General features: G+C 45.1%; 1 protein-coding gene across 1 annotated transcript in view; it reads left to right on the top strand.

Annotated features, from left to right (window-relative positions):
* Nucleotides 1-25,911, top strand: part of CNIH3 (cornichon family AMPA receptor auxiliary protein 3) — a 125,087-nt gene extending 99,176 nt beyond the window's left edge. The window contains exons 4-6 of the mRNA XM_068232853.1: nt 19,119-19,231; nt 23,399-23,542; nt 25,153-25,911. Of these exons, the coding sequence (XP_068088954.1) occupies nt 19,119-19,231; nt 23,399-23,542; nt 25,153-25,180 (285 nt within the window). The 3' untranslated portion in view covers nt 25,181-25,911. The remainder of the gene's footprint in view (nt 1-19,118; nt 19,232-23,398; nt 23,543-25,152) is intronic.
* The last annotated feature ends 1,683 nt before the right edge of the window (nt 25,912-27,594 follow it).

Raw genomic sequence — 27,594 nt, forward strand, 5'->3', positions numbered from 1 at the left:
CTCTAAATACATACAGTGTGCATTTCTCTCTGTTTCCTTCTGTCCTGTGCAAGAGTTCAGGTCCTCTTTAAAGTTCAAGTGACACCCATGCTGACCTAGAAATAAAAAAACACAAATATAAGTAGATAAATACTAGTTCTACTTACATAACAGATGTATTGTGCTATCTAAGTAATGATTCCTGTGAATATTATAAAGGAAAAGCAGAGAATCCTATTCTAGACAGTTTACATATTGGTTACCTTTGACCTCCTGAAATCATTCCTCCCTCACTCTTTTTTTTTCTCCTCTTGCTAATTGTGTATTTGTTACCCGCCCTCCTCCCAGAGTCTTCAAACACTAATGGCTCATACTCACGGGGGACGGCCGTCGCCGCAACCACGTGGCACGCGCGTGTTGCGGCAACGGTTCGCCCGTGTGTATGACGCGCGCGCCCCGAACCGTCGCCCGTCGGAGCTGTCGCCAGGCGATTGACATGTTCAATCGCCGGCTACAGCCATCGCCGCAACTTCGCCGGAACTGTCGCTAGTCCCGCATGTGTATGCGGGCTAGCGACAGCTACCCACACACGGCACACGGAGCTTCCGGCGGGGGGGAGGAACCTCGGCGACAGCTTCCGCCGCATCGCTAATCCCTCTGCTGCAGTGTGGATGCAGAGGGACTTAGCGACGAGCTGTCGCCGAACTGTCGCGCACACGCTCCCGTGTGCAGCGACAGCTACAATTGTTCCCCCGTGAGTACTTAGCTTAAGGTCTATACTAGGAAGTGCACTGTCTTATGTCATTAGAGGGAGGGGAAAATAAAGGGAAGAGGAGGAATATATTATAGATAAAAAGACCCCCAGCATGCAACTGTTTGGCAATGGCAATTAAAGGACCAGTCCTCCTAAGGTATGTGATATCTCCAAACCATAACAGTAGAAAGAGTATTGAAAGTTTTGAATGCAGGATTAGCATCGTTATCACTTAATACACTCAGACCAGTTGCTGTTGAAATTTGATTTGTAAGGTGACAATCCTGCTTTAAAGGGGAACTGAAGAGAGAGGTATATGGAGGCTGTCATGTTTATTTCCTTTTAAGCAATACCAGTTGCCTGGCAGCCCTGCTGATCCTCTGCCTCTAACACTATTAACCATAGCCCCTGAACAAGCATTCAGCAGATCAGGTGTTTCAGTGGTTCAGACTTTAAAGTCTGATCTGACAAGACTAGCTGCATGCTTGTTTCTGGTTTCATTCAGATACTACTGCAGAGAAATAGACAAGCAGGGCTGCCAGGCAACTGGTATTGCTTAAAAGGAAATAAACATGACAGCCTCCATATAGCTCTCTCTTCAGTTCCCCTTTAAAGTGACACTGAATCAGAAAAAACTTATGATATAATGAATTGTATGTGTGGTGCTGATAATTAATAGAACATTAGTAGCAAAGAAAATAATCTATTTTTTTTATTTTCAGATATACAGCTTTTTTTTTTTTTATATAACATTGCATAATTTATTTTTTGCAATTACAAGCCACACTGTATTTTAACCCCCTTGGCGGTATGATTAATTCCGTATTTTAAGGTCTAAAAGTGGTACAATCCTTTTGCATGTTTTTAGACCCTAAAACCTGGAAAAATTCATGCTGCTAAGGAGATCTCCAGCAGCTCAGGACTCTCTCACTTCCCTGGGATCCAGCGCTGCAGTTCTCCCTCCGTCTTCCGGGTGGCGCTGTAACCCTATAGTGGGATTGCCGGCTGTTGTCACGACGACAGGCGGCGATCTCACCAGGGGGAAACAAAGCCTCGGAGGAGAGGAAGAAGAATGGTGGCCGACGTTGGGATCCTCCGAGAGGTAAGTGAAAAACGCCCGCTGCGCGCATTACTCTGCATAGACCTCCGGCGGGTACCATGAGTTCAGCTCGGGATTACCGCTCCTGGCTTGTTTTTTCCACATCGAGCTGGTTTAGTGATTATTGCTAAGGAGGTTAAACCATAAAACAAGCAGAGCTAATGACCCTTTGCACTTCCCTACAGTAAAATCTTATCTAAATCTGTCTCTGACTGTTACTTTGATGTATAAGTGCTCTAGAAAACAGCACTGTAGCAGACTAATGTTTGATTGGAGAGCTGAGAGAAGCTCTTTTGCATAGATAACTGAGGTTACTTAACGCTTCCTATACTGGAAACAACATTAGAATAATTTAGTTGCTACTAATGCTGCCACTAGTTTGGCTGTAATACACACACAATTCATTAGATTATAAGTTTTTATTTTTGCTTTCACCTTAAACTGATCAGTTTTTCAAAATGTTGTCCTTTTGTAGCATACATTTCCAGTACAAAACGTATGTCCTTTCCCCATGTGTGTTTCTATTGGATAAGAGATGCTGTTGAGGGGAGGAGCAGGCAGTAAGCAATCTATTTTTGTCTCTGTTTTGTGTGCAAAAGTTCTCTGTGTAGAGGGGGATCTGTTTTTGTGTAGCCTTCCACTACCCCTCCGTGTATCCGGGGTCCTTGAAAAACCTGCAAATCCGGACTCTCCGTTCAGTTCTTGAAAGCGGATCCCTCGGATTCGTTTTTTAAAGTGTGTGAAGACGGACGCCATTTTAAACATTGGTAACCGTGGCTCCAGTTTTGATCCGGAAACGGATATGCTTTTTAAATAAGTGTGAACTGACCCTATATTGCAGTCCGTCTCTTTTCTTGCTGACTGCAGCCTTCTCTTTGTTTTGATTGCAGTTTAGCTCCTTTCTTGTTGTTCTATGAAGATAGAGTGACCAGACGTCCCGGATTGCCCGGGACACGTCCCGGATTCGGGGTCCGCTGTCCCAGGCTTAATGAGGTCCCGGGAAACGTCCCGCTTTCAGCAGCGGGACGTCCCGGCCTCGGGACTCTGGCCACTCTCTCCTCAATGAACTGGCAGCAGCGTCTATAGACGCCGTGCCAGTTCATTGCCCGCAGCCCCGCTCCAGCCTCCTCTTCCGGTGTCTGTTTCCGACACCGGCAGGCGAGCAGGGCTACGGCAAGATGGCTGCCGGAGCCCTGTACTGGAGACCTATTTGTGTCACTAGTACAGGGCTTCGGGCGCCATCTTGCCGTAGCCCTGTCAGCGCGGGAGAGAAGAGCAGGAGGAGGAAGACGGTCCCGGGACGGAGCAGCGCGCCAGAGGCCGGAGACTTCTGCCAGGTGAGTAAATGCTTTCTTTTCCAGGTGAAATGTTTGCCCGCATTGTTTCTTTTCCAGGTGAAATGTTTGCCCGCATTGTTTCTTTTCCAGGTGAAATGTTTGCCCGCATTGTTTCTTTTCCAGGTGAAATGTTTGCCCGCATTGTTTCTTTTCCAGGTGAAATGTTTGCCCGCATTGTTTCTTTTCCAGGTGAAATGTTTGCCCGCATTGTTTCTTTTCTGGTGAAATGTTTGCCCGCATTGTTTCTTTTCCAGGTGAAATGTTTGCCCGCATTGTTTCTTTTCTGGTGAAATGTTTGCCCGCATTGTTTCTTTTCCAGGTGAAATGTTTGCCCGCATTGTTTCTTTTCTGGTGAAATGTTTGCCCGCATTGTTTCTTTTCTGGTGAAATGTTTGCCCGCATTGTTTCTTTTCTAGTGAAATGTTATTGTTTGCCCGCATTGTTTCTTTTCTGGCGAAATGTTTGCCTGCAGTGCGTTTCTTTTCTGGCGAAATGTTTGCCCGCAGTGCGTTTCTTTTCTGGCGAAATGTTTGCCGCATTGCGTTTCTTTTCTGGTGAAATGTTTGGCCGCAGTGCGTTTCTTTTCTGGTGAAATGTTTGCCCGCAGTGCGTTTCTTTTCTGGCGAAATGTTTGCCCGCATTGCGTTTCTTTTCTGGTGAAATGTTTGGCCGCAGTGCGTTTCTTTTCTGGTGAAATGTTTGCCCGCAGTGCGTTTCTTTTCTGGTGAAATGTTTGGCCGCAGTGCGTTTCTTTTCTGGTGAAATGTTTGCCCGCAGTGCGTTTATTTTGTACTGACATGTTGCCCGCATTGCGTTTATTTTGTACTGACATGTTTGCCCGCATTGCATTTATTTTATACTGACATGTTGCCTATTGCGTTTATTTTCTGGTGTCCGGGGTAACTGTTACTGCATTTATTATTTAATGGTCATAGATGGCTATGTTTGCTGCTTTGTGGTTACGGTATACTATTAGCATCACACAGTTTCTGCACACCCATGATACAAAGTCTCGTTTGTCCACATCATGGCGTAAACACTGCTTTCTTATGCCTCGCTGTTACATCATTACGTTAGCTCCGCCCATACGCCCCCCTCCCCCAGTCTTCGCCGCTGCGTGCTCCTCACTCCTTCCCACTTTTCGCCCCCCCCCCCCACGCCCCCTCCCCCGTCCCAGGTTGGACCCACAAAAATATGGTCACTCTAATGAAGAGCATATACAGTAGAGGAGGTCAAGGCTTAGTTTCAGAAACATACTTACCTAAGATCTCTTTGTGACATTTTTGTTCAGAGTCATTTTGGGAGTGTCAACCCTAGACGGCATTGCATCGTGCTGGGGACATATACATGTAGAGGGTGTTCTTATTGTCGATATATGAGAGTAGAGAAGAGGACATATACCCTACCCTTACCCAATAAGCCACCTCAATTTTCTATATTTTTTGTGTTTTTAGAGTATTTTATATATATTGCGCGCCTCTTTACCCTCTTCTGTGCCTCACTCCCCCCCCCTCCCCCCTTTGCTCCGTGAGGGGAGTTCCATATACCTGACCCAAGGTGGAATCCAACCACCCCACGGGTGTCAGAGTGCATGTGATTTTCCTCTAGCAAGCAACTCCAGGATTGCTGATATACCTGAGTGGAGTCAGGTATAAGATACTCCACGTGCCCGAAGTGGTCGGTTGACCCTCGTGCGTGAGTGTGAGTATTCCCTCGTTGAACATTTCTTTCTATATACTCCACCACTTGTGACGTACTGCACCATTTGGGCTCCCGTTGTCTCTGTGTTTTTCTCCCAGTACCCAAGACCATTATGGAGGCGCATTTCAGAACATATACAAAACGTCGGCAATGGAGAGCCTCTGACCCCCATTGCGCATCAGCGCAGTCACAGTGATGCCCGACTTCGCCGACTCGAAGGGGGTGCCAGAGGACAATTGGCAGCATCCGAGGGGCAGAAAGGAGAGCGGGGGGAGCAGTAGGCATCAGGATGGCTCACCATACATGCCACCTCCCCCTATTTCTCCTATTTTCTTCGGCTCTGGTATCCTTTAACAATATATTTGGGAACTGTCCACAGATTGTAGCTTCCCATTTGTTAAGTACTTCCTGTATATCCGCTGAGCCTGTTACAGGAGCCGCTCTCCTGTCACAGTGGCGCAACGGGTTGCACTGATCTGAAGTGTAGCGGCTAGCGAGGGGACCGAGGACTGTTATAGAGGAGGTGGAAGCCAAGAAGGTAAGAAAAGCGGCAGTTGCAGGGAGGGAGCTGGGCGAGATGCCGCTCCAGCCACAATGCCAGCTGATTCACAGGTTTCCCCTGGCATCATGGGCAGGTGGGCGCTAGACACATAGCCCGGGGCAGATGCGTTACTCCCATAGAAATTTCTAGTGAAAACAGCAACAACTATCCAAACTACAGGCAGTGCCGGATTTATAACTCAGGGGCCTGTAGGCACAGCCGTTCTGGAGCTCTAAACTCCACCTCTGAACACAGGCCAAGTAAAATGATTCTATACTCAAATCCCTGCCTTATGCTGGGCATAGAAGGGTCGATTAGCCGCCGGATCGACTCCAGCTGCGTCCCCGCTCGTCCGCGCCGGTGGTCCTTATCAGCCGCTCGATTCCCTGCCATTGTCCACCTGCGGGAATCGAGCGGGCGAGGGGCGAGCGGCATGATCGGGCCAGCTGAATATTATCAGCTGGGTGGATCAGCTGGTCGATACACGGTAGGTACAGAAACGTACCGTGTATCCCCAGAATTATGTCACTAACTGTCCTTAGAATCTTATACTCTACCACTGTCTCATACAATCTAAGTGACATAAGACCAGGATTAGGGTATAAATGCCTTAAGTCAGTGATATGGGGCAGGGATTAGACTGTAAGCTCCTGAAATCAGTAGTCAGAGGGGGGCACCTCTCCCACATAAGGCGCCTGTAGGCACGTGTCTACAGTGCCTTATGTAAAATCCAGGTATGTGTGCGCATACATTTAAAAAGGGCGCCTGCTATAGAAGGAAAAAGAAAAATTCGGCTACAAAGGGCGCCTGGTATAGTCGAAATTCCAAAATCATCTACAAAGGGCACCCAGTGAAGCTGAAATTGGTGCCTAATCCTTAGACTCCCCTGGTGGTGCCTAACCCTAAGACCCTCCTGGTGGTGCCTAACCCTAAGCCCCCCCTGGTGGTGCCTAACCCTAAGACCCTCCTGGTGGTGCCTAACCCTAAGACCCTCCTGGTGGTGCCTAACCCTAAGACCCTCCTGGTGGTGCCTAACCCTAAGAACCCCCCTGGTGGTGCCTAACCCTAAGACCCCCCTGGTGGTGCCTAACCCTAAGACCCCCCTGGTGCTGCCTAACCCTAATGCTGGGGTACGTTTCTGTACCGTGTATCGAGCAGCTGATCCGGCCAGCTGATAATATTCAGCTGGCCGGATCATGCCGCTCGACCCGCGCACGCTCGATTCCCGCCGGCGGACAATGGCAGGGAATCGAGCGGCTGATGAGGACCGCCGGTGGGGATGAGCAGGAATCAATCCGCACAGATGAGCGGAGACGCGGCGGGAACGCAGCTGGAGTCGATCTGGTGGATCCCGTATAAGACCCCCCTGGTGGTACCTAATCCTAAGACCTCCCCGCTTGTAATGCCTAATCCTAACCCACCCTCACCTCCGAATCAAAAATCTCAGCTATAAAAGGAGCCCTTTTGTAGCAGAATCAAAAACCTTGTAGCAGAATCAAAAATATGGGCTACAAAGGGGCGCCCTTTTGTAGCCAAATTGAAAACCTTGTAGCCGAAATGAAAACTCGGGCGTCCTTTTCACCACCTTGTAGCCGAGATTTGCAGAAATAACAGTGAAGCCCTTTTCAACTGATTCCATGGGCTTGATTCACTAAGACAAATAGCATGCCTTATCCGAGATAAAACACCTTATCCGTGTTAACACTCCTTATAAGATTTGTCTTAGTAAATCAAGCCCCCATGTGTGCAATCATTTTTGGGATTGGAGTTCACAGGTTCCTGAATTCTGCTACGATTTCATTCACTGTAGAAATTTGGTATAACTACTTGTTAACTGGTTCCTGGCTATGAGCCTGCAGGCTGCACGGCTGTCGTGACGAGGCTATTTTACTTGTCAACATTGTCGCAATCTCATTCGTCCCTGCAAGCCCCGGATTACCTGCCGCATGCACCTGCTCTTCCTTCACGGTGCGTTAAATATTAATGGTCTGTCAAACACACCAACGCATTTTGTGGGCAACTCGTGAAAGACACTTTCCGTTCCAGTAGTTCTACAAATATATATCCATGAATAAAACATTCGCCACCAACTAGGCAGAATTAATTATACTGCGTGCTTGTAATGGGATATTAACATAACGCCTCGTGTTAACTGGATAATTGTGTCACTGTCACCGTTACTGATGCCTTTAAAGGAGAATCGTACTGAGATAGGAATGCGTTAGTCGCCATGATCACATCGCTGAGGTTATTTTCGAAGGCATGAGTTCTGAAGGCATAAAGTCCAGCATGTCACGATGAAACAAAAGGGGCTGTTTCCCGCCAAAACCATTCACATGAACACTTTGCACTTTTCAGTTTTGTGTGCATTGTCTAGGCGTTTTTTGGCTGCAAACATTAACGTTAAAGCGCATTTTCACATTTCCAGAAAAAATGCAACAGGTGTTGGTCTGGTAAAGAATGTACACAACTTGTAATAACACAAATGTGCAAATCTATAGGTGCCCATTAACAGTATCATTTTTAGTGAACGACCATATTCCGATCGGATTATTCAGATCGTATTGTATGAAAACAGGCAGGCCCAATTGATCCATTACTGTTAGTTTCCTTAAAGTGTACCTGAGACGAATAAAAAGAAGAAGGTATACAGGGCTTCCTCCAGCCCACTTCAGACTGATCGGTCTCTCACCGTCTTGCCAGGCCGCATGGATCCTTGCCTAGTTGGACCGGTAATTCCTGAGATCGGCGTAGGCACAGTCCACCTGTGGGCACTCTCCACTCCCGCCTGTTCGCGGTTTGCGAACCAAAAATCGGAGGTTCGAGCCATCTCTAGTCCACACTACCCATGGTGCAACGCGATGGGACTGAGTGCTCACGATGACGCTCGGGCGACACAAACTCTGCAGTGTGTTTCTGCACGGTACAAGCAGTCCTGTGCTGCAGGCATTTGCAAGGCAGTCCATGGCATTTGCATGGCGCACTTGCGTTGATCGGGGAAATACAGTGACCTACTTCGTGTCAAGCAGGGAGCACTTGACCATTGGTGGAGCAGAGCTATGCACATTAACCTGTCGGCGCACTCTGCCACGGCAATGCGGTGCGATCGTCCTGCCCTGGACTATCCTGCTGCAGGACGATCCCACCACATTATCTCTGAAACTAGCCTACAACAAACTCAACCCAAAGTTCAAGTGAAAAATCAAATATTTACCTAAGCCACGCTCCTTTTCTGGCACAAGCACTGCTGCGCATGCACAGTAGCATGGAGTTGCTTACTGTGCAGGCCCCAGTGTACTGGCATAGTACGGCCATGCTTATGCTTGGAGAGGAGCGCGGCCCCACCCAGATTTCCGACACCCCGGCCCCCTAATCACACTCCTGTTACACCCCTAATCATGCCTACCATGATGAGTTAGTAAGACATAGTTTTATCAATCACACACATAGTTTACATAGTTTTATCAATCACACACTGGTCCTTTTTATTATTATTAGTTTTCCCATAGCTCACAACTCTTTTGGAGGGACAGTCCCTCTTTGGGAGCCCTGTCCCTCTGTCCCTCCTTCCTCCTCATTTGTCCCTCTTTCAGGACTTTGTCCCTCTTTCTATGTAAATATATATATTTCTTTACTAAACAATGTGTTTGACTCTAAGCTTTATTCCCATCCTTTAAATTGATATATTACTAATTTCAAAATGTTAATATGATGGAAAATGAACCAGGATGGAAAAGACCAGTGTGGTTTGAATTATAAAACAACATATTTTTCTTATGTAATCTTTATGACATGCGTGACTAGGGTTGTGATAAGAGCGTGATCAGGGGTGTAGCCTAAGTGTCCCTCTTTCTCATCTCAAAAAGTTGGGAGGTATGGTTTTCCTTTGAGAAATATATCAAAGTAGAGTCTGAGAACAAAGTTTAGAGTCAATTAAACACATTTTTCAGCAGAAAAATACACATATTTACATTGATCTGTACATGAGTACATTATAGAAGGACAAATCAGGTAGAAAGAGGGTCAGAGGGTTTTGGTTCCTAAAGAGAGACAGTTCCTCCAAAAAAGGGACAATTGGGACCTATAGTCTCACTTCAGGTGTTCTTTAAAGAGTGCCCGAAGTGGGCTCAACAAATTAAAAAAAGTAGGCTACCTGATCGGCAGGGCTGAGCGGATCAGGCAGCCGCAAAAAACACCGCTTCTGTGGGCCGCAATAGCCCACTTTCACTTGCGTCACCCCTGGGTCACAGCGCTGCACTGAGAGACTGTGTTGTCTCTCATAGCCTGCAGGGAGGTGGGGGAGCGGCAGGAGGCGCGGCCAGGGGAGAGAGCCCAATGGCAGCTCAGGAAACCATGTAGGGCGTTTTAAACAGGGGATTCCCCTCCCCTCTATTTACCTCCGAGTTAGCGACAAATCTTGCGGTGGGAGGCAGAGAGTGGTGGATGGGGGACACCGAGCCATGTCATTAGGCAGAGAACATGGCTCTGTGTCCCATCTGCCCCCCCGAAAATCCACCTCGGATTTTCTTTAAGCCAGGGATCACACTTGAGTCCACAGAAAATGGTCACGGTTTTCCACTGATGATTTCTCACGTCGACTGTTGGCAATGGTATGCGAAAAAATGCAACAGAGACGGTATTTTTTTATACAGAAGCCAGCTGTGGTTATAATTGTCTCATGGACAGTTAAAACATTTTTTTTTTCCATTTTACATGCTCTACCCTGACCTGGAGTGATTCCTTAACTTCAATGCATTCTGCTGATCTCAGCACATAAATATTACAAAAAAGACACTTCAAAGGAGCAAGACTAATTTACTAAAGTGATGATCAAAGCCACAGGCATGGAGAAACAGGGATGTTCAACATTCTGGCCTATAATTAATTACTTCACGTTCCTGACAGGAAAATATTTTTGTGAAGTTTTAAGCCGCTCTTGTAAGATGGCCGCATTAGAGAAATCTCACGTTCTGCCGCGGTCACCTCGAAAAGTTGATGAGTCAACATAGATTAAGCGCAACGTCGCTGAGGAGGAGTGGCGGTGATAAGAAGCCTGGATCTCCGGCCTAACCGCTGATTCGGAGAAATGGAGGATTTTACAGCCCCTGTGATGTCCTAAATATTAGACAGAACCGGAATGCTGAAAAATAGTACAGTCTTCACAAACTATATATATATATATATATATATATATATATATATATATATATATATATATATATATATATATATATACAGTGGGTTGCAAAAGTATTCGGCCCCCTTGAAGTTTTCCACATTTTGTCACATTACTGCCACAAACATGCATCAATTTTATTGGAATTCCACGTGAAAGACCAATACAAAGTGGTGTACATGTGAGAAGTGGATGGAAAATCATACATGATTCCAAACATTTTTTACAAATAAATAACTGCAAAGTGGGGTGTGCGTAATTATTCGGCCCCCTGAGTCAATACTTTGTAGAACCACCTTTTGCTGCAATTACAGCTGTCAGTCTTTTAGGGTATGTCTCTACCAGCTTTGTACATCTAGAGACTGAAATCCTTGCCCATTCTTCTTTGCAAAACAGCTCCAGCTCAGTCAGATTAGATGGACAGCGTTTGTGAACAGCAGTTTTCAGATCTTGCCACAGATTCTCGATTGGATTTAGATCTGGACTTTGACTGGGCCATTCTAACACATAGATATGTTATGTTTTAAACCATTCCATTGTTGCCCTGGCTTTATGTTTAGGGTCGTTGTCCTGCTGGAAGGTGAACCTCCGCCCCAGTCTCAAGTCTTTTGCAGTCTCCAAGAGTTTTTCTTCCAAGTTTGCCCTGTATTTGGCTCCATCCATCTTCCCATCAACTCTGACCAGCTTCCCTGTCCCTGCTGAAGAGATGCACCCCCGAGCAGGATGCTGCCACCACCATATTTGACAGTGGGGATGGTGTGTTCAGAGTGATGTGCAGTGTTAGTTTTCCGCCACACATAGCGTTTTGCATTTTGGCCAAAAAGTTCCATTTTGGTCTCATCTGACCAGAGCACCTTCTTCCACATGGTTGCTGTGTCCCCCACATGGCTTGTGGCAAACTGCAAACGGGACTTCTTATGCTTTCTGTTAACAATGTCTTTCTTCTTGCCACTCTTCCATAAAGGCCAACTTTGTACAGTGCATGACTAATAGTTGTCCTATGGACAGAGTCTCCCACCTGAGCTGTAGATCTCTGCAGCTCGTCCAGAGTCACCATGGGCCTCTTGACTGCATTTCTGATCAGCGCTCTCCTTGTTCGGCCTGTGAGTTTAGGTGGATGGCCTTGTCTTGGTTGGTTTACAGTTGTGCCATACTCCTTCCATTTCTGAATGATCGCTTGAACAGTGCTCCGTGGGATGTTCAAGGCTTTGGAAATCTTTTTGTAGCCTAAGCCTGCTTTAAATTTTTCAATAACGTGATCCCTGACCTGTTTTGTGAGTTATTTGGACTTCACAGTGTTGATGCTCCCAATATTCTCTTAGACAGCCTCTGAGGCCCTCACAGAGCAGCTGTATTTGTACTGACATTAGATTACACACAGGTGCACTCTATTTAGTCATTAGCACTCATCAGGCAATGTCTATAGGCAACTGACTGCACTCAAATCAAAGGGGGCCGAATAATTATGCACACACCACTTTGCAGTTATTTATTTGTAAAAAAATGTTTGGAATCATGTATGATTTTTGTTCCACTTCTCATGTGTACACCACTTTGTACTGGTCTTTCATGTGGAATTCCAATAAAATTGATTCATGTTTGTGGCAGTAATATGACAAAATGTGGAAAACTTCAAGGGGGCTGAATACTTTTGCAACCCACTGTGTATATATATATATACACAACGCATGCTGTCTCCACAGCAGGCAGAACAAAACAATAAGGCTGATTCATTTGTTAAAGGATAACGGAGGTAAAAGTGGGCAGCATGGTGGCGTAGTGGTCAGCACTATCGGCACAGAGTTTGTTTTCCTTATCCTTATGTCTGCAGGGGTTTCCTCCAGGCACTCCAGTTTTTTCCCACATCCGAAAAACATACAGATAAGTTAAAGAGTACCGTACCTAAATTATAAATTACGGTTTGCTTTAAACCTAATGAGTTGACAAGATATATAAAATCACACATAATAAGTGTGATTTTCTCAACCCCAGGGTCCGTATTCCACATATGGTCTTGAAATGCCCGCCCCCAGTGTGAAATTAGGCCCTGACATTTTTTTTCTTTCCTAACCATAGGTGCAAAGGGTGCTGGGGGATTGATGTCATAACTCCACCCCTTCTGTTAATGAACCAATGGGGAGCCTTGGGGGGAAAGTTAAAGAGAACCAGAGATCCTGTAAAGAAAAGAAGTTATACATACCTGGGGCTTCCTCCAGCCCCATACGCGCTGATCGATCCCACGCTGCCATCTAGCGCTGCTCGCAGCTATGAGAATCGGGATCCCGCTCTGCTGCCAGTCAGAGCCAGTCTAGCGTAGCAGAGGTGCGCTCTTTGCGTATCTCTGCAGCAGTGTATGGAGAGATACGTAGAGGGCGCACTTCTCCTGCGTAGCCCGGCTCCGATGACGTCACTGACAGGAGTTGGTTCTCGTAGTTGCAGGCAGCGCTGGATGGCGGGTTGGGATCGATCAGCGTGTATGGGTCTGGAGGAAGCCTCAGGTATGTATAACTTATTTTCTTTACAGGATCTCTGGTTCCCTTTAAAGATGCTTTTGCTCTCAGCTATGTTAGTATAGCTGAGAGCTCCATCCCATGTGGACACTCCAACCCTGGCTCTCGCTGTCCTAACCAACTGCCCACACCCATGAGCACTCTAGTGGGGGGCGGGGAGGACAGCGGTAGCCGGTGGTGGAGCGTCAGGAGGGACGAGGCTCTCATCTATACTTAGTACAGCTAAGAGCTGCGCAGGGGAGCTGCGTGTGGCGGCGGCCAGCGGAGATCTTCAATCAAGGTAACCAGAGGATATTGGCGTGGGACTTTGCCGAGGATATTGGCGTGGGAACTTTTTTTTTAAGGTATGTAAGTATTCATGGTTAATTAAGAACATTAAAGGACATTTGTCGTGGTTGCGTTTTTATTTCAATTTAACCCTTTGTGGAGATGGGTAAGGGGTACTTTGTATCTCTACACTCATTTCACCTAGAGGAGGGGGCTGACATCTGAGGGTCCCCTTCTTAAAGGGAACTCCCAGATGCCACCATGAACCCCCCCCTTTCTCCGGCCTTGTCGGCCCCCACCTCCTCCTCGGGCACCGTAGGTGGGGAAGAGCCCCTTGTCCATGCAGTGGACCATGCTGGCTGGTATAGCTCACGGTGTGAAGCCCCACATGGCCGGGGCTCTGCATTCTGGCTTTCACAGCCTGCATGGAGGACAAGGGGCTAAAGAGGCTCGGGAGGGAGGACCAGGGTCTTTTTAAAAAAAACAAAACAAAAAAAAACAGTATAATGGGATAGCTCCTTTTAATAGAAAGGGCAAAAAAGACAGTCCTCAGTAGGGTGATCCACTACACCCCTTAATAACATTTGTATCTTTTAGAAGGACCTGGAGTTTTAATTAAGGTACCACGGCACACTCTTTACAATACAAAACTTGTTCCACTTTTATTGACACAAAAATACAAAAGATAGTGCTTCTATAAAACGTTTCTTCATAGATTCAGTTTTCATAAGCAACAAAGAGGTATGAAAAAAAACACCTTTATGAGATTGACTGTATATATAATCTGGCCTGACGAAATTGAGCAATTATATAATTATTACTGGGAGGGAGGAGGAGCCCCAAGATGTGATGTGTGGAATGGATAATGTAAGCTGGATAAAACATACATAAATAGGCTTACCTCTAAAAGAAGGGGGTAGCCCCAAAAAAAGTAATAACATTTTTAATAGAAACCAGACACTTGAATGATAACGCGTTTCGCAGATCGCAGTCCGCTTCCTCAGATCAAATAACAAAAGTGTCTCAATACTAGCGATTTGCAAGCAGGGAGCACCTCTATCTTAGGCAAACTATATAATTGTTCAATTTCGTCAAGCCAGATTATTTATACAGTCAATGAAGATTGAATCTATAAAGAAAAGTTTTATATAAGCACTATCTTTTGTATTTTTGTGTCAATCAAATTGGAACAAGTTTTGCATTGTGAAGTGTCCCACCAGCCGAGCAGCCAGGCAACTGGTATTGTTTAAAAGGAAATAAATATGGCAGCCTCCATATCCCTCTTATTAAAGTTGTCCTTTAAAAATCTACACTCTTTCTCTTAGGACTATGTTAGGGCAGCCCAGCAGCTAATGCAAACTCTATACTAGCAATTCTTAAATGTCAGGAGGGACTTAACTGCGCTAATGGCTTAAACATGCAGAAAATATGACGAGGGAAAGGTCAGCCACTGGCGGGTGTTTATGATGCGGTTATTCTAATCTGATCAGGAGAGGATGCTTTCTAATGCATGCGGAACTATTAAATATTTAATCCGCCGAGTATCACAGTCATCCACTCCACTTGCAGGTCACTGTTTTGTATCTAATTAGTGGATATAGGATTTGTCTTATACATCATACATGAATGGGCAGGTAATGGTATGTCACAAATGAGTTCATCTTGTTGATCGGAGCGAGAAAGAGTAAACTAATTTCCAGGAACTTCAATTGTGCAGCTGCTGTGCTCTGATTATCTGAACTGCGCAAGGGAGGCAGCCATTCTTTTCTTTGCCAAGAGTAAAATATAGACTCCACTGACCTCTGGTGCCAAGCCTGATGCCAGGGGCGTAACTACAAACCATGGGGCCCCTGCCTGTTATTGGTTATGCAACAATATTTCTATGCCCTTAGAGACTTCATCTTAGCTCCAGGGGCGTAGATATAGCTCGCCGCGATCACCGAGGTGCGCGCTCCTGCGCGTTCATGTCTTCCCCTGTTAGTACACAGATCGGTGAATGGGAACACAGTTCCCATTTACCGATCTAAGTGCCTGTGATCAATGACCACTGGCAAAAACATACACTCATTACCTCCTGTTAGAGTCGTACTAACAGTACGCACAGGAAGATAAGGGGGGGGGGGGGGGCAATCTAGTGGCCAAATAGTAAGATTACACCTACATACATTTACAATTAAAAAAAAATACATAAAATACACCATTATTTAACCCCTTACCTCACCTACTATAGTTAACAAAATAAAACACTATTACAAAAAAGTGACATAAAAAAATACATAAGGAGTTCCCTTAGGGACTCATCTTTAATATGTATGTCATCAGGTTATATTACTATTATTTCTGCAAATATGGGCTGGAAAAAATACACCTTTATTTCCAAATAAATAAAATATTATTGCCATACATTGTACTAGGGACATACTTTAAAGAGAATCTGTATTGTTAAAATCACACAAAAGTAAACATACCAGTGAGTTAGGGGACATCTCCTATTACCCTCTGTCACAATTTCGCTGCTCCCTGCCGCATTAAAAGTGGTTAAAAACAGTTTTAAAAAGTTTGTTTATAAACAATCAAAATGGCCACCAAAACAGGAAGTAGGTTGATGTACAGTATGTCCACACATAGAAAATACATCCATACACAAGCAGGCTGTATACAGCCTTCCTTTTTAATCTCAAGAGATCACTTGTGTGTTTCTTTCCCCCTGCAGCTATCTTCCACTGAAGTGTCAGGCTGTTTCTTCCTGCAGAGTGCAGACAGCTCTGCCTGTATGTAATTCCTCAGTATGTGAAAGCCCAGCCAGCTCAGAGGAGGATTTATCCAGCTTGTAAAAGATAATAGAGCAGAGAGAAGCTGCACTAATCTAAATAACACACAGGCAGTGTGCAGAGAGGGGCCTGGAGGGGGGAGATGCATCACAGAATTACAACACTGAAGAACTTGGCAGCATTCCAGACACAGGCCGACAAGTCTGACAAGAGAAAGATAAGTTGATTTATTACAGAGATGGTGATAGTAGAACGTGCTGCAGTAAGCCAGAGGACATTAGAATAGATTTTGGAACTTGTAGGATGGAAGAAAACCGGATGAAATTTTTGTTACGGAGTCTCTTTAAGCGTTGTAATAGCCTGGACAAATTGGAAAATAAAATGTGTGAGTTTTATCCATAGTAGCAATTTCAATTTTAAAACTGTAATGGCCAAAAACTGAGAAATAATGAATTTCTTCCATTTTTTTTCTTATTATTCCCATTAAAATGTATTAAGGATTAAATAATTCTTAGCAAAATGTACCTAAGAAAGCCTAATTGGTGGCAAGAAAAACAAGATATAGATCATTTTGTTGCAATAAGTAGTGATAAAGTTATTGGCGAAAGGGGAGAGCTCTGCAATGTGAAAATTGCTCTGGTCCATAAGGGTAACTCTCAAGGCCGGATTCATACTTTTGTACTTTCTTTTGGCTTGCGTTAAATGTGCAGCTGGAACAGTTGAAAAGGGCGTGAGACACGTTCCTGTTGAAAAAGGCACCCAATAAAATAGTGGGCCCCGGTGCTGCCAGGTAATTTAATGGGTGCTTTATTCAACAGTATGCCAGCAGATAGAGTTAGGCCTGGTTGTGATCTTTAATGTTAGGTTTCGTCGGGAGGTGTTTAGTGTTAGGCATTGGGGAGGTTAAAGGAATACTGTAGGGGGTCGGGGAAAATTAGTTGAACTTATCTGGGGCTTCTAATGGTCCCCCGCAAACATCCTGTGCCCGTGCAGCCACTCACCGATGCTCCAGCCCCGCCTCACTTCTGGAATTTCAGACTTTAAAGTCTGAAAACCACTGGGCCTGCGTTGCCGTGTCCTCGCTCCCACTGATGTCACCAGGAGCCTACAGCACAGACACAAACCATACTGGGCCTGCGCAGTACGCTCCTGGTGCCATCAGCGGGAGTGAGAAGACGGCAACGCAGGCGCAGTGGTTTTCAGACTTTAAAGTCTGAAATTCCAGAAGTGAACCGGAGGCGGGGCCGGAGCATCGGGGAGTGGCTGTGCGGACACAGGATGTCTGTGGGGGACCATTAGAAGCCCCAGGTAAGTTCAACTAAATTTCCCCCGACCCCCTACAGTATTTCTTTAAGGTTAGATACCACCAGAGGGAGTCTTAGGGGTAGTCACCACCAAGGAAGGGGGGGGGGGGGGTCTTAGTATTAGACACCCCCAGGGGGGCGTCCTAGTAAAATATCAGTAATATCAGTATATTGGTAAATATTACGGATATTTTTCTCTATGCAGTCCTATATGAAATTGGTAATTTCACTGATATTCTACTATTGCCTATTTCCTTTTCTTGCACCCTATTGGATGGTGCCTTTATTAACCATTTCAGCCCGCGGGAACTTTTCACCTTATTCAACAGAGCAATTTTCACCTCCCATTCATTCGCTAATAACTTTATCACTAATTATCACAATGAACTGATCTATAGCTTGTTTTTTCTACCACCAATTAGGCTTTCTTTGGGTGGTACATTTTGCTAAGAATTATTTTTTTCTAAATGCATTTTTACAGGAATATTGAGAAAAAAAATGGAAAGAAATCATTATTTCTCAGTTTTCAGCCATTATAGCTTTAAAAAAATACATGCTACCATAATTAAAACCTATGTATTTTATTTGTCCATTTGTCTTGGTTATTACACCATTTAAATTTTGTTCCTATCACAATGTATGGCGCCAATATTTTATTTGGAAATAAAGGTGCATTTTTTCAGTTTTGCGTCCATCACTATTTACTAGCTTATAATTTAAAAAATGTTCTCAATATACCTCCTTCACATGCATATTTAAAACGTTTAGACCCTTAGGTAACTATTAACATTTTGTTTTTTTAATTGTAATTTTTTTTTCCATTAAAACATTTTATTTGGGTAATTTCTGGTGTGGGAAATAAACAGTTAATTTTAAATGTAATAATGTGAGTTGTATGTATCGAAAAATGTATGTAGATGTAGTTTTACTATTTGTTCACAAGATGGCCACATTAAGATTTTTTTTTCTTTTCAGAAAGACAATGGCTTCTGATAAGATGATAGCAGATAGATAGGACATGTGGGGGTGACAGACGGGCAAAGGAGGCGCCCCCACGGGCGCAGTGCTATCCACTCCCCCACCTGCTCCGACAAGCGGAGACAGGGAGAGCCAACCACCACACCCAGAGACAAGCAAAGCTGACCAATCCTACCAGTCAATCGCCTTCACATAGTGATGAGCGCAATGACCTAATTACGGCTATGTGAAACTTCACGCAATTCGCAAACCCCGAGAAAAATCTCAGAAAACTTTTGATTGGGCCCACAGTGTTCACACCCGTTTTACTCTGTACACTGTGGCCTCCACAGCCTGATGGCCTATCTGCCAGGGGTTATTTATGATTCTTCACCCATAACAAACATGACCACAACAACAGTCACTGATCTGGAGAAGGACCCCTGTATCGGACGCAAGGTAAGTATTTTGTCCCCGCACAGCTCCAGTACAGTAACACCCCTCCCCCACCCCCTTTTCCAGTAATAGTCTTATCCATCCCGTTGTTCCAACCATTCTCTAAGACTTGCTAACATGCTCCTGTCCAATAGGATAGTGTCCTTTTAACAACTTTTATGCCCAATGGTGCCATTTGTAGGACCACCCTACTTCCCCCTCTAAAAATATGTTTTTGGATATTGTCTCCTTTCTGTTAACAGCAATTCTTGTCTCCTTTTTTTCAGCTAGTTCTTCCAGAATATTCTATTCACAGCCTGTTCTGCATAATGTTCATGTGTGCTGAAGAATGGTTAACACTGGGGCTAAACGCACCGTTGCTGTTTTATCATATATGGAGGTGAGTATGTTTACCAGGAAGGAGGGGCTATGCTCAACCTGCTTAGGGACCATGACTTTAAATGGAATAGCAGGTGCTGAGGGGTGTGGTCAAATTTGCATATAAACAATCATTAACGCTCTTCACTCATGACACTCTCACATCAAGCTGGAACACTATTAAGTATTTTAAGGGCTTGATCACACTACAAGAGCTTTTTCTAATGTTATCCTATGTGTGTGTTCACACTGGATCTTTGTGGTTTTGTAAAAATCCCCCATAGCATTGCATTAGCAAGAGATTTTCAAAATCGCCAGCGCTTAAAGGACACCCGAAGCAACGGGTTGTTCTGTCGATTGTATCTATCTTCGTTCTCCTAAAAATGACTTTTTAAGATATTCCACAGTTTTATTTTATGTTTAAACCTACTTTTTAACTTATCTATCTATGAACCATTTACCCTTTTTATCTCTTCCCTGCTCTCAGAAGCCATTTTCTGCCAGGAAAGTGTTTTATAGTTGGAATTTCTTATCAGTGAGGGTCACACTGTAGCCACTTCCTGTCTGAGTCAGGACTGAGTCAGCCACTTACATACCTGATATTTAACTCTTTCAGGCAGAGAAAGAAAAAAGGAACACAGCATAGTTATTAGTGTGCTTGGAACTGTACATACACATGTCTATCTCATCATGTCACATTTCACTTTGGGTATTTTTTTAAAAGCGCTTCTAGTGTGAACAAGCCCTAAAAACAATCAGGTTGCAAAATTGTGCAAAATGGATTGCATGCAATAGCAATGTGTACTAAACCCTTACACCAGCGATGAGGTCTCCCCGTTCAATCACATAATTTTGCAACCTACCGTATATACTCGCAAGCAAGCCGAATTTTTGACCCCCCAAAAGTGGGACAAAAGTTGGGGGGGTCGGCTTGCTTGCAAGTGATGTGGTCCGTGGTCCCCTCCCCCGTCCGCTCCCTCCGCGGCCGCCGCTGCAATTAGCTTACCCGGCGGCTTCCACTATTCCCGTCTCCGTGCAGGCATGTAAATATTTCACAGCAGCTCGCCCCACGGCGGCTGCTGTGTGATGAGGGAGGAAGCTGTAGGGAGAGTGGTTCCCATAGTAACGGCGATACACATCGCCGCTACAGGAAGCCGATCTCCTGCTTCCTCCCTCATCACACAGCAGCCGCCGTGGGGCGAGCTGCTGTGAAATATTTACATGCCTGCACGGAGACGGGAATAGAGGAAGCCGCCGGGTAAGCTAATTGCAGCTGCGGCCGCGGCGGGGGGCGGGCGGGGAGTTCACCTACACATACTGGGCACTGTACTACCTATAATGGGGCACTATACTAGCTATACGGGGCACTATACTAGCTATAATGGGGCACTATACTGGCTAAACTGGGCACTATACTAGCTATACAAGGCACTATACTAGCTATAATGGGGCACTATACTAGCTATACTGGGGCACTATACTAGCTATACTGGGGCACTATACTAGCTATACTGGGGCACTATACTAGCTCTAATGGCTATAATGGGGCACTATACTAGCTCTAATGGGGCACTATACTAGCCATGCTGGGCACTATACTAGCTCTAATGGGGCACTATACTAGCTATACTGGGGCACTATACTAGCTATAATGGGGCACTATACTAGCCATGCTGGGCACTATACTAGCTATAATGGGGCACTATACTAGCTATACTGGGGCACTATACTAGCTATAATGGGGCACTATACTAGCCATGCTGGGCACTATACTAGCCATGCTAGGCGCTATACTGGGCACTATACTAGCCATACTGGGGCACTATACTAGCCATGCTGGGCACTATACTAGCTCTAAAGGCTATAATGGGGCACTATACTAGCATACTGGGCACGATACTAGCTATACTGGGGCACTTTACTAGCTATACTGGGCACTACACTAGCTATACTGGGCACTACACTAGCTATACTGGGCACTACACTAGCTATACTGGGCACTTTACTAGCTATACTGGGGAACTTTACTAGCTATACTGGGGCACTTTACTAGCTATACTGGGGCACTATACTAGCTATACTGGGGCACTATACTAGCTATACTGGGCACTTTTCTAGCTATACTGAGCACTACCTATCTATACTTGGCACTTTACTAGCTATACTGGGGCACTATACTAGCTATACTGGGCACTTTACTAGCTGTACTGGGAACTATACTAGCTATACTGGGCACTATACTAGCTATACTGGGCACTTTACTAGCTATACTGGGCACATTACTAGCTATACTGAGGCACTGCCTACCCATACTGGGCACTATGCTAGCTATACCGGGACACACTGGGGGGGATCACGCGGCCAGCATTTCCTACCCCTGGCTTATATGAGGGTCAATCATTTTTTTCCTGTTTTTTCAGGTAAAAGTTGGGGGGTCGGCTTACATGCGGGTCGGCTTGCTTGCGAGTATATACGGTAGTTATTGTTAATGCTACTAGTGTTCTAGATTTTTAGAGGTGAGCATGTTCCCTGATGGACAGTCCAACCACTACTACCCTCAAAGATTCCTTTATACTTTCCCAAAGAACTTACTGGCAAAGACCTATATAAAGATGCCGACCAGCCTGCCTACTCACATGCCACTAATCTGGTAGTTGGACTGTGTCACTGCCATCCAGGGAGTGCTTTTAAAAATGAAGGAAAAGTTGAGAATCCCGCATGAGGAGATAGATTAGTCCAAAACTTGTCAGTAAAAGGTTGATAGCTGTCAGGTGCATAGTACCGTACCTACTGTAAGTGACTGCTACATAGGAAAAAAGTAATTTACTGTGTATTTTATCCTGGGTCAAATGTACAGTATATCTTGTATGTATGTGTCCGGTGCACATAGATTTAAATTTGACCGTTCATCATGTGATCCTTGCAAAGCCCACTATCATTGGACATTCTAAAATTTAAAATATATGTCTACAAATACATATAAAGGCACTCTGGGGGAAATGCACTGTACATTATTTTTTCCTATGTTACTGTCACTTACAGTAGGTTGTATGAATCTGACTTTGGACTAGACTCAGAGAGGATTCTCAGCATTTCCTTTATTCTGTACAAAAGATGCTCTCTGGAAATGATCTGGCCAGCCTCCCGTTCAAGAGTTTTTGAAAATAAAGACAAATCCTAAGAATCTCCCATGAACTTAGATCTGGACTAGTCCAAAACCTAATATAAATACCAATAATCGGGAGGACAACCATGCAAAAAAAATCCCGGTCAGTGGTAGCATGTATAAACAAAGTATTTTAAATTTTGCAATTCTTCACAGAGGCTTTCCCTGTTTCTCTCCACCTCTCCAAGTCAGAGCTGGGACCCCCAAACTTATTTGAGAAGGGCATCTTGAACAGTGAGGCTGCACTGCTGCCTCAGCCTCCTCCGCATCGCCCCGTCGATAACATGATCCCCCCGCCGCTGTCCGCCTCGGCTAGCTTCCTCCAATAGGAAGCCAAGCCATGACCCAGGAAGTACTCTTTGGTCACAGCTTGTCTTCCTATTGGAGGAAGCTAACAGAGGCGGAGAGCGGCGGGGGGAGCATGTTATCGAGGGGGCGATGCGGAGGAGGCTGATTGACAGCCTCACATAAACAAAGCAGGCTAGCGACAAGCAGATTGTCGCTAGCCTGGCGATCTTTTAAAGAGAAACTCTGACCAAAAATTGAACTTTATCCCAATCAGTAGCTGATACCCCCTTTTACATGAGAAATCTATTCCTTTTCACAAACAGACCATCAGGGGGCGCTGTATGACTGATATTGTGGTGAAACCCCTCCCACAAGTAACCCCTCCCACAAGAAAAGTTCGAACTTTTGGCAGTTTCCTGTCTGTGAACCTTGTTGCATTGTGGGAAATAGCTGTTTACAGCTGTTTCCAACTGCCAAAAACCATGCAGCAGCTACATCACCTGCCAACAGTAAAATGTTCACTGGAGTTCCTCTTTAAGGGGGCACACCAGAGCGTAGGGGAGGCTGGCAGCGGTGATAGAATGACCCAGAGGCTTGTCATTGTGCACACGACATGCCACTGGGTCCTATTAGGATTTCAATATGTCGCTTCAGGTTCTCTTTAAGGATGGATGTTATGCTCTACAGACTCTTATCAGTCATCTAAGTTTATATATAGGCTTTTTCTGTGTTTAGGTATTTCCATAGTCCAGCCGACAGCTCTGACCTGGCGTATGACCCACCTATGGTTATGAGCGCCGCCACCCTGAGCTACTGCCAGAAAGAGGCCTGGTGCAAACTGGCATTTTACCTGCTATCCTTCTTCTATTACTTATACTGGTAAGTCTGCATTTTTTTTGGGTGGGAGAAGTTTGTGGCCTCATATGTTGCTCGTCAGTTCAGCCTTGCTTTCTGCATTCCTGTAGTTTTATTTTTATAGGCAGCACATCTGACTTTTTTGGACTAAACATATTCTTTTAGCTTTTTTTTTTCGTTTGCAGGAAAAATGGGCGCAGGGTGCAGCCGATATAAGTCTAAATGATAAATACCATTGTGAATTATGCGCCGAAGAAAAAAAGAAAAAAAATTACAACGGTATTGACAATAGTAAAACAGTGGTAAGGGCCCATTCACACTTGCGTTTTTGCAGGAGTGATTTTTCCGCGATTTCACGCAGAAAAATCACTGAACACTGCAGCGATTTTGCCGCGATCGCTGGGAAATCGCCTGAAAATGGTGCATGCGACGCGTTAGGGTTTTATTACACTAGTGCTTTTAAAAAGCGCTAGTGTTTGAGCGTTTTGCCGAAATCGTGAAAAAATGCTCTACTGTGAATGGGCCCTAAATGTTACTGAAAGGGTTAAGCCTCAGTGCTTACTTATGAGCAGAGAGCAGGCAGAGCTCACAGCTCTGATAACATCTAACTGGATACTTTGATCTGGCTAAAGGACCATACACATGCCAGATGAAACTCTGCAGCCTCTGCTGACAACTGAGCATGTGTACGCCAGCCACGTCCGGGACAAGGTCTTGCAGGACCAAAGGCTGATTCCAAAGTTTGCCTCCCACCCAGTTTACATAGCCAAATACCCCCCCCCCCTCCCCCCAGTGTAGTTAGCTAGATTCACCCAAAGGTAGCCAGATTCCCCTTCTCTATAGGTAGCCTGATGTCCCTCCAGCTATGAGTACAACAGTGTCACTCACCTCTCCAGGTTCCATCGCCAACTTCTTCTCTTCAGATCCACCTAGAGTCCAGTCCTTATGGCTGCAGCTGGTGTCTCTCGTCATGTGACTCCTTAGCAAGTACCGGTGAGGCACCCAATGACAGGCTGCAGCTACAGGCGGAACTAAGTGCTGAAAGAAGCCCAGAGATACAGCTAGGAAACCTGGAGAGTTGAGTCATAGCAAGGGGAGAGGAGGGGCAGGTGCCTGGAGACAGGTCGGCGCTCAGAGGCTGGGGCCTTGGCCCTGCCTTGACGCCAGCCCCCGATGCCCCCCTCCCTCACACTGCTCAACCAGCGATCCACCTAGCATTGTTCACCCCACTTACCCCGCCCGCAGCATGATGTCATTCATCGTTCCGCCTCCCAGCATAGAGCAGAACACGGCACTATCTTGCAAGCAAGAGATGCGTCGGCCCTGCAGTGTCACTCAATGGATTGTGTCGCTCAAGGGATTGTGTCCCGATTCCCATCGGGCATTAATGGAAAATGTACAGACCTTTACCAAACACAGACCACACAGCAGTGAATTTATTCAGCAACTATTTGCGGATTGTGGAAAAAAGACTTTTCATTGTTTGCTGTGCAAGAGTTCTGGTCTGCTTTAATGGCCACATTTAGTCTTTAAAATAATTTGCTAAGCTTTATTTTTATACAGCAGTTTGAACATAGCCTGAAATCGAAGGTCATTTGGACTGTCTCTAACATACTCCTTTAACTATTTTTCAGTATGATATATACGTTGATGAGTTCTTAAGTAGAAGAACTGGAGAACAGGAAGATAATGGCAGCTAGAAACGCAACCATCTTGGCCAACTCTCATACAAGGTTGGACAACCTGTGCTGGGCTCTTCTAGGAACTTTGCTGGAGAATTTGATTTTCAGACAGTTTACGCAATGGAATATTTTAAGAAATCTTTGACCTGATTTTGAACTGACCGGGAGCTTGAAGACTTTTGAGCCTTCACATACATGTGGAGGCCTTCTCACTACAACCTTATGAACTATTTCAACTTCAAAGATCTCAGAAACCGAACACGATTATGATTGTGCAGCACAAGTCACATGATGTACAAGATGGCCGACACTGTAAAATCATATTTCTTAAAAAAATAAATGAACAAAAAACATTATGAGCTATGAACTCAAGGGCTCTGACTTTCAATAATATGAACATCGGCACACAGGTCTGTAACAGAAATTAGTCGCTTTAGAACGGACCTAAAACCTCGCTTTAGAACGGTTCTAAAAAGAACATTATGGAACCTTTTACAGCCTTCCAACTGAAAAGGGATTTTGGTTTTAAACATGTTGTTTATTTTACTGTATGCCATACAATAATGTATTTGTTGTTGCTATGATTGAATTATAACTAGATAGAAGTGACGCACCTCGTCAGTCTGGCGGCATGTGCTGGTCCAGATACATGCAGTCACTCGCGGCCAGTGTCTTGATTTTTGTAAACTCACATTAAAGCTGCAGTAAAATGACCCGTCTCTGCTCCCTAGCTGCTGTCCAAGATCTTGGAACACAGAACACAGATCTCTGAACGGAGGTACTTCTGACCTAACCTTTTACAGGAGAACACAAAGTGTTGGGTGATTGCGTTACAATGAATCCCTTAAAGGAAACCCAGAATTGAGAGTGATATGGAGGCTGCCATATTTATTTCCTTTTAAACAATGCAAGTTGCCTGGCTGACACCCTGATCCTGTGTATCTAATACGTTTAGCCATAGACCCTAAACAAACATGCAGACGAGGTCTGCCTTAAAGAGACACTGAAGCGAAAAAAAATATATGATATAGTGAATTGGTTGTGTACTATGAATAATTACTAGAAGATTAGCAGCAAAGAAATTATCCTCATATTTTTATTTTCAGGTATATAGTGTTTTTTCTAACATTGCATCATTCTCTAATATGTGCAGATTACACAACACTCAGCATTCAAAATGTCTTTCAGAGCAGTCTGTGAACTGATGAAAAAGTAATTAGTTCACTTACAGTTGAGATAATAAAAGTCAGATAACAGCCCTCTCCAGGACTTTGAAAGTCGTAGAGATTAATGGCTTTTTTGCATGGAGATAACAACTAGAGTTTCTTAACTCTTCCTGTACTGGAAACAATTAGACTGATATATCTAATCTTAATGTTTTATTTCTTTGCTGTACTACACATACAAATTATAATATCATCATTTTTTTTTTCGCTTCAGTGTCTCTTTAAGTCTGACTAGATTAGCTAGATGCTTGTTTCAGAATCAGAATCGTTTATTTCTCCAAGTACAACAGACGTTGTACCCTGAATTATTTTTGGCACATACAGGGTCGGTGATGATACAGTAGAATATACAGTAGAATAAACATTACATACGTAGAGTAGGCCTACGTAGAGTGTAGACAGATCTAGTGGGGGCTATCAGCGTGCTATGTGAGTGGCGCTGCCACACTCATTTGCGGCACTCAACTGCTCTGCAGCTCTTCGGATGCCTGTGTTATGCCCGTGGGAGGAAAAAGTGCAGAGAGAGAGAGAAAGGGGAGTCCTGGTGCCGCAGCAGTGACCTGCTGACTGGCGGTATGGCTGGAAGTTCCATGTGGCTACGCTCAGAAATCCAGATCCTGGCTTGCGGCCTAGGCCAGCGAGGTGGGTTGGCGGCCTGAGACCAAAAATAAAGAAATGGCCTGTTTTGCTACAGTTGGCATTCAGCAGTTGTAAAGGCATTAGTGGAGGTAATAGCAGAGGTGCTGCCCTACAGCAAGAAAAAAACATCTGGGCACGGCAGACAGTCACATACATAGGCAGTGGAAAACTGAAGCTAATGTGGTGAAGGCGGATGCAGACCAGGTGGAGAGGCTAGAGTCCCAGGTCCCCTGTGGCTGTACAGCAGGGAGATGGAGCATCGGAGAGCAGCAGGCGCCAGTGGGTAGAACAAGTCTGGTGCCAAGGCCAGTGAAGATAGTAGTGGAGAAGGGTGAGCGGCAGTAGTCCTGAATGACCGTTCGGCCCCACAGTCTTATGGCGGTCACCTGTCTTTGGTGTTTCCTCTGTCATGGCAGCGTACAGTCAGGGCAGCTGCAGCAGGGGAGGCTGCATCTGGATTCCTCCTAGCTGAAGAGGATCGCCGATCAGCTAAAGGTGTCCTGGCGGAACCTGCGCATCATCCCTCCTT

The sequence above is a fragment of the Hyperolius riggenbachi genome, chromosome 4 (genome assembly GCF_040937935.1).
Source record: "Hyperolius riggenbachi isolate aHypRig1 chromosome 4, aHypRig1.pri, whole genome shotgun sequence".
In the NCBI taxonomy this organism is placed as follows: Eukaryota; Metazoa; Chordata; class Amphibia; order Anura; family Hyperoliidae; genus Hyperolius; species Hyperolius riggenbachi.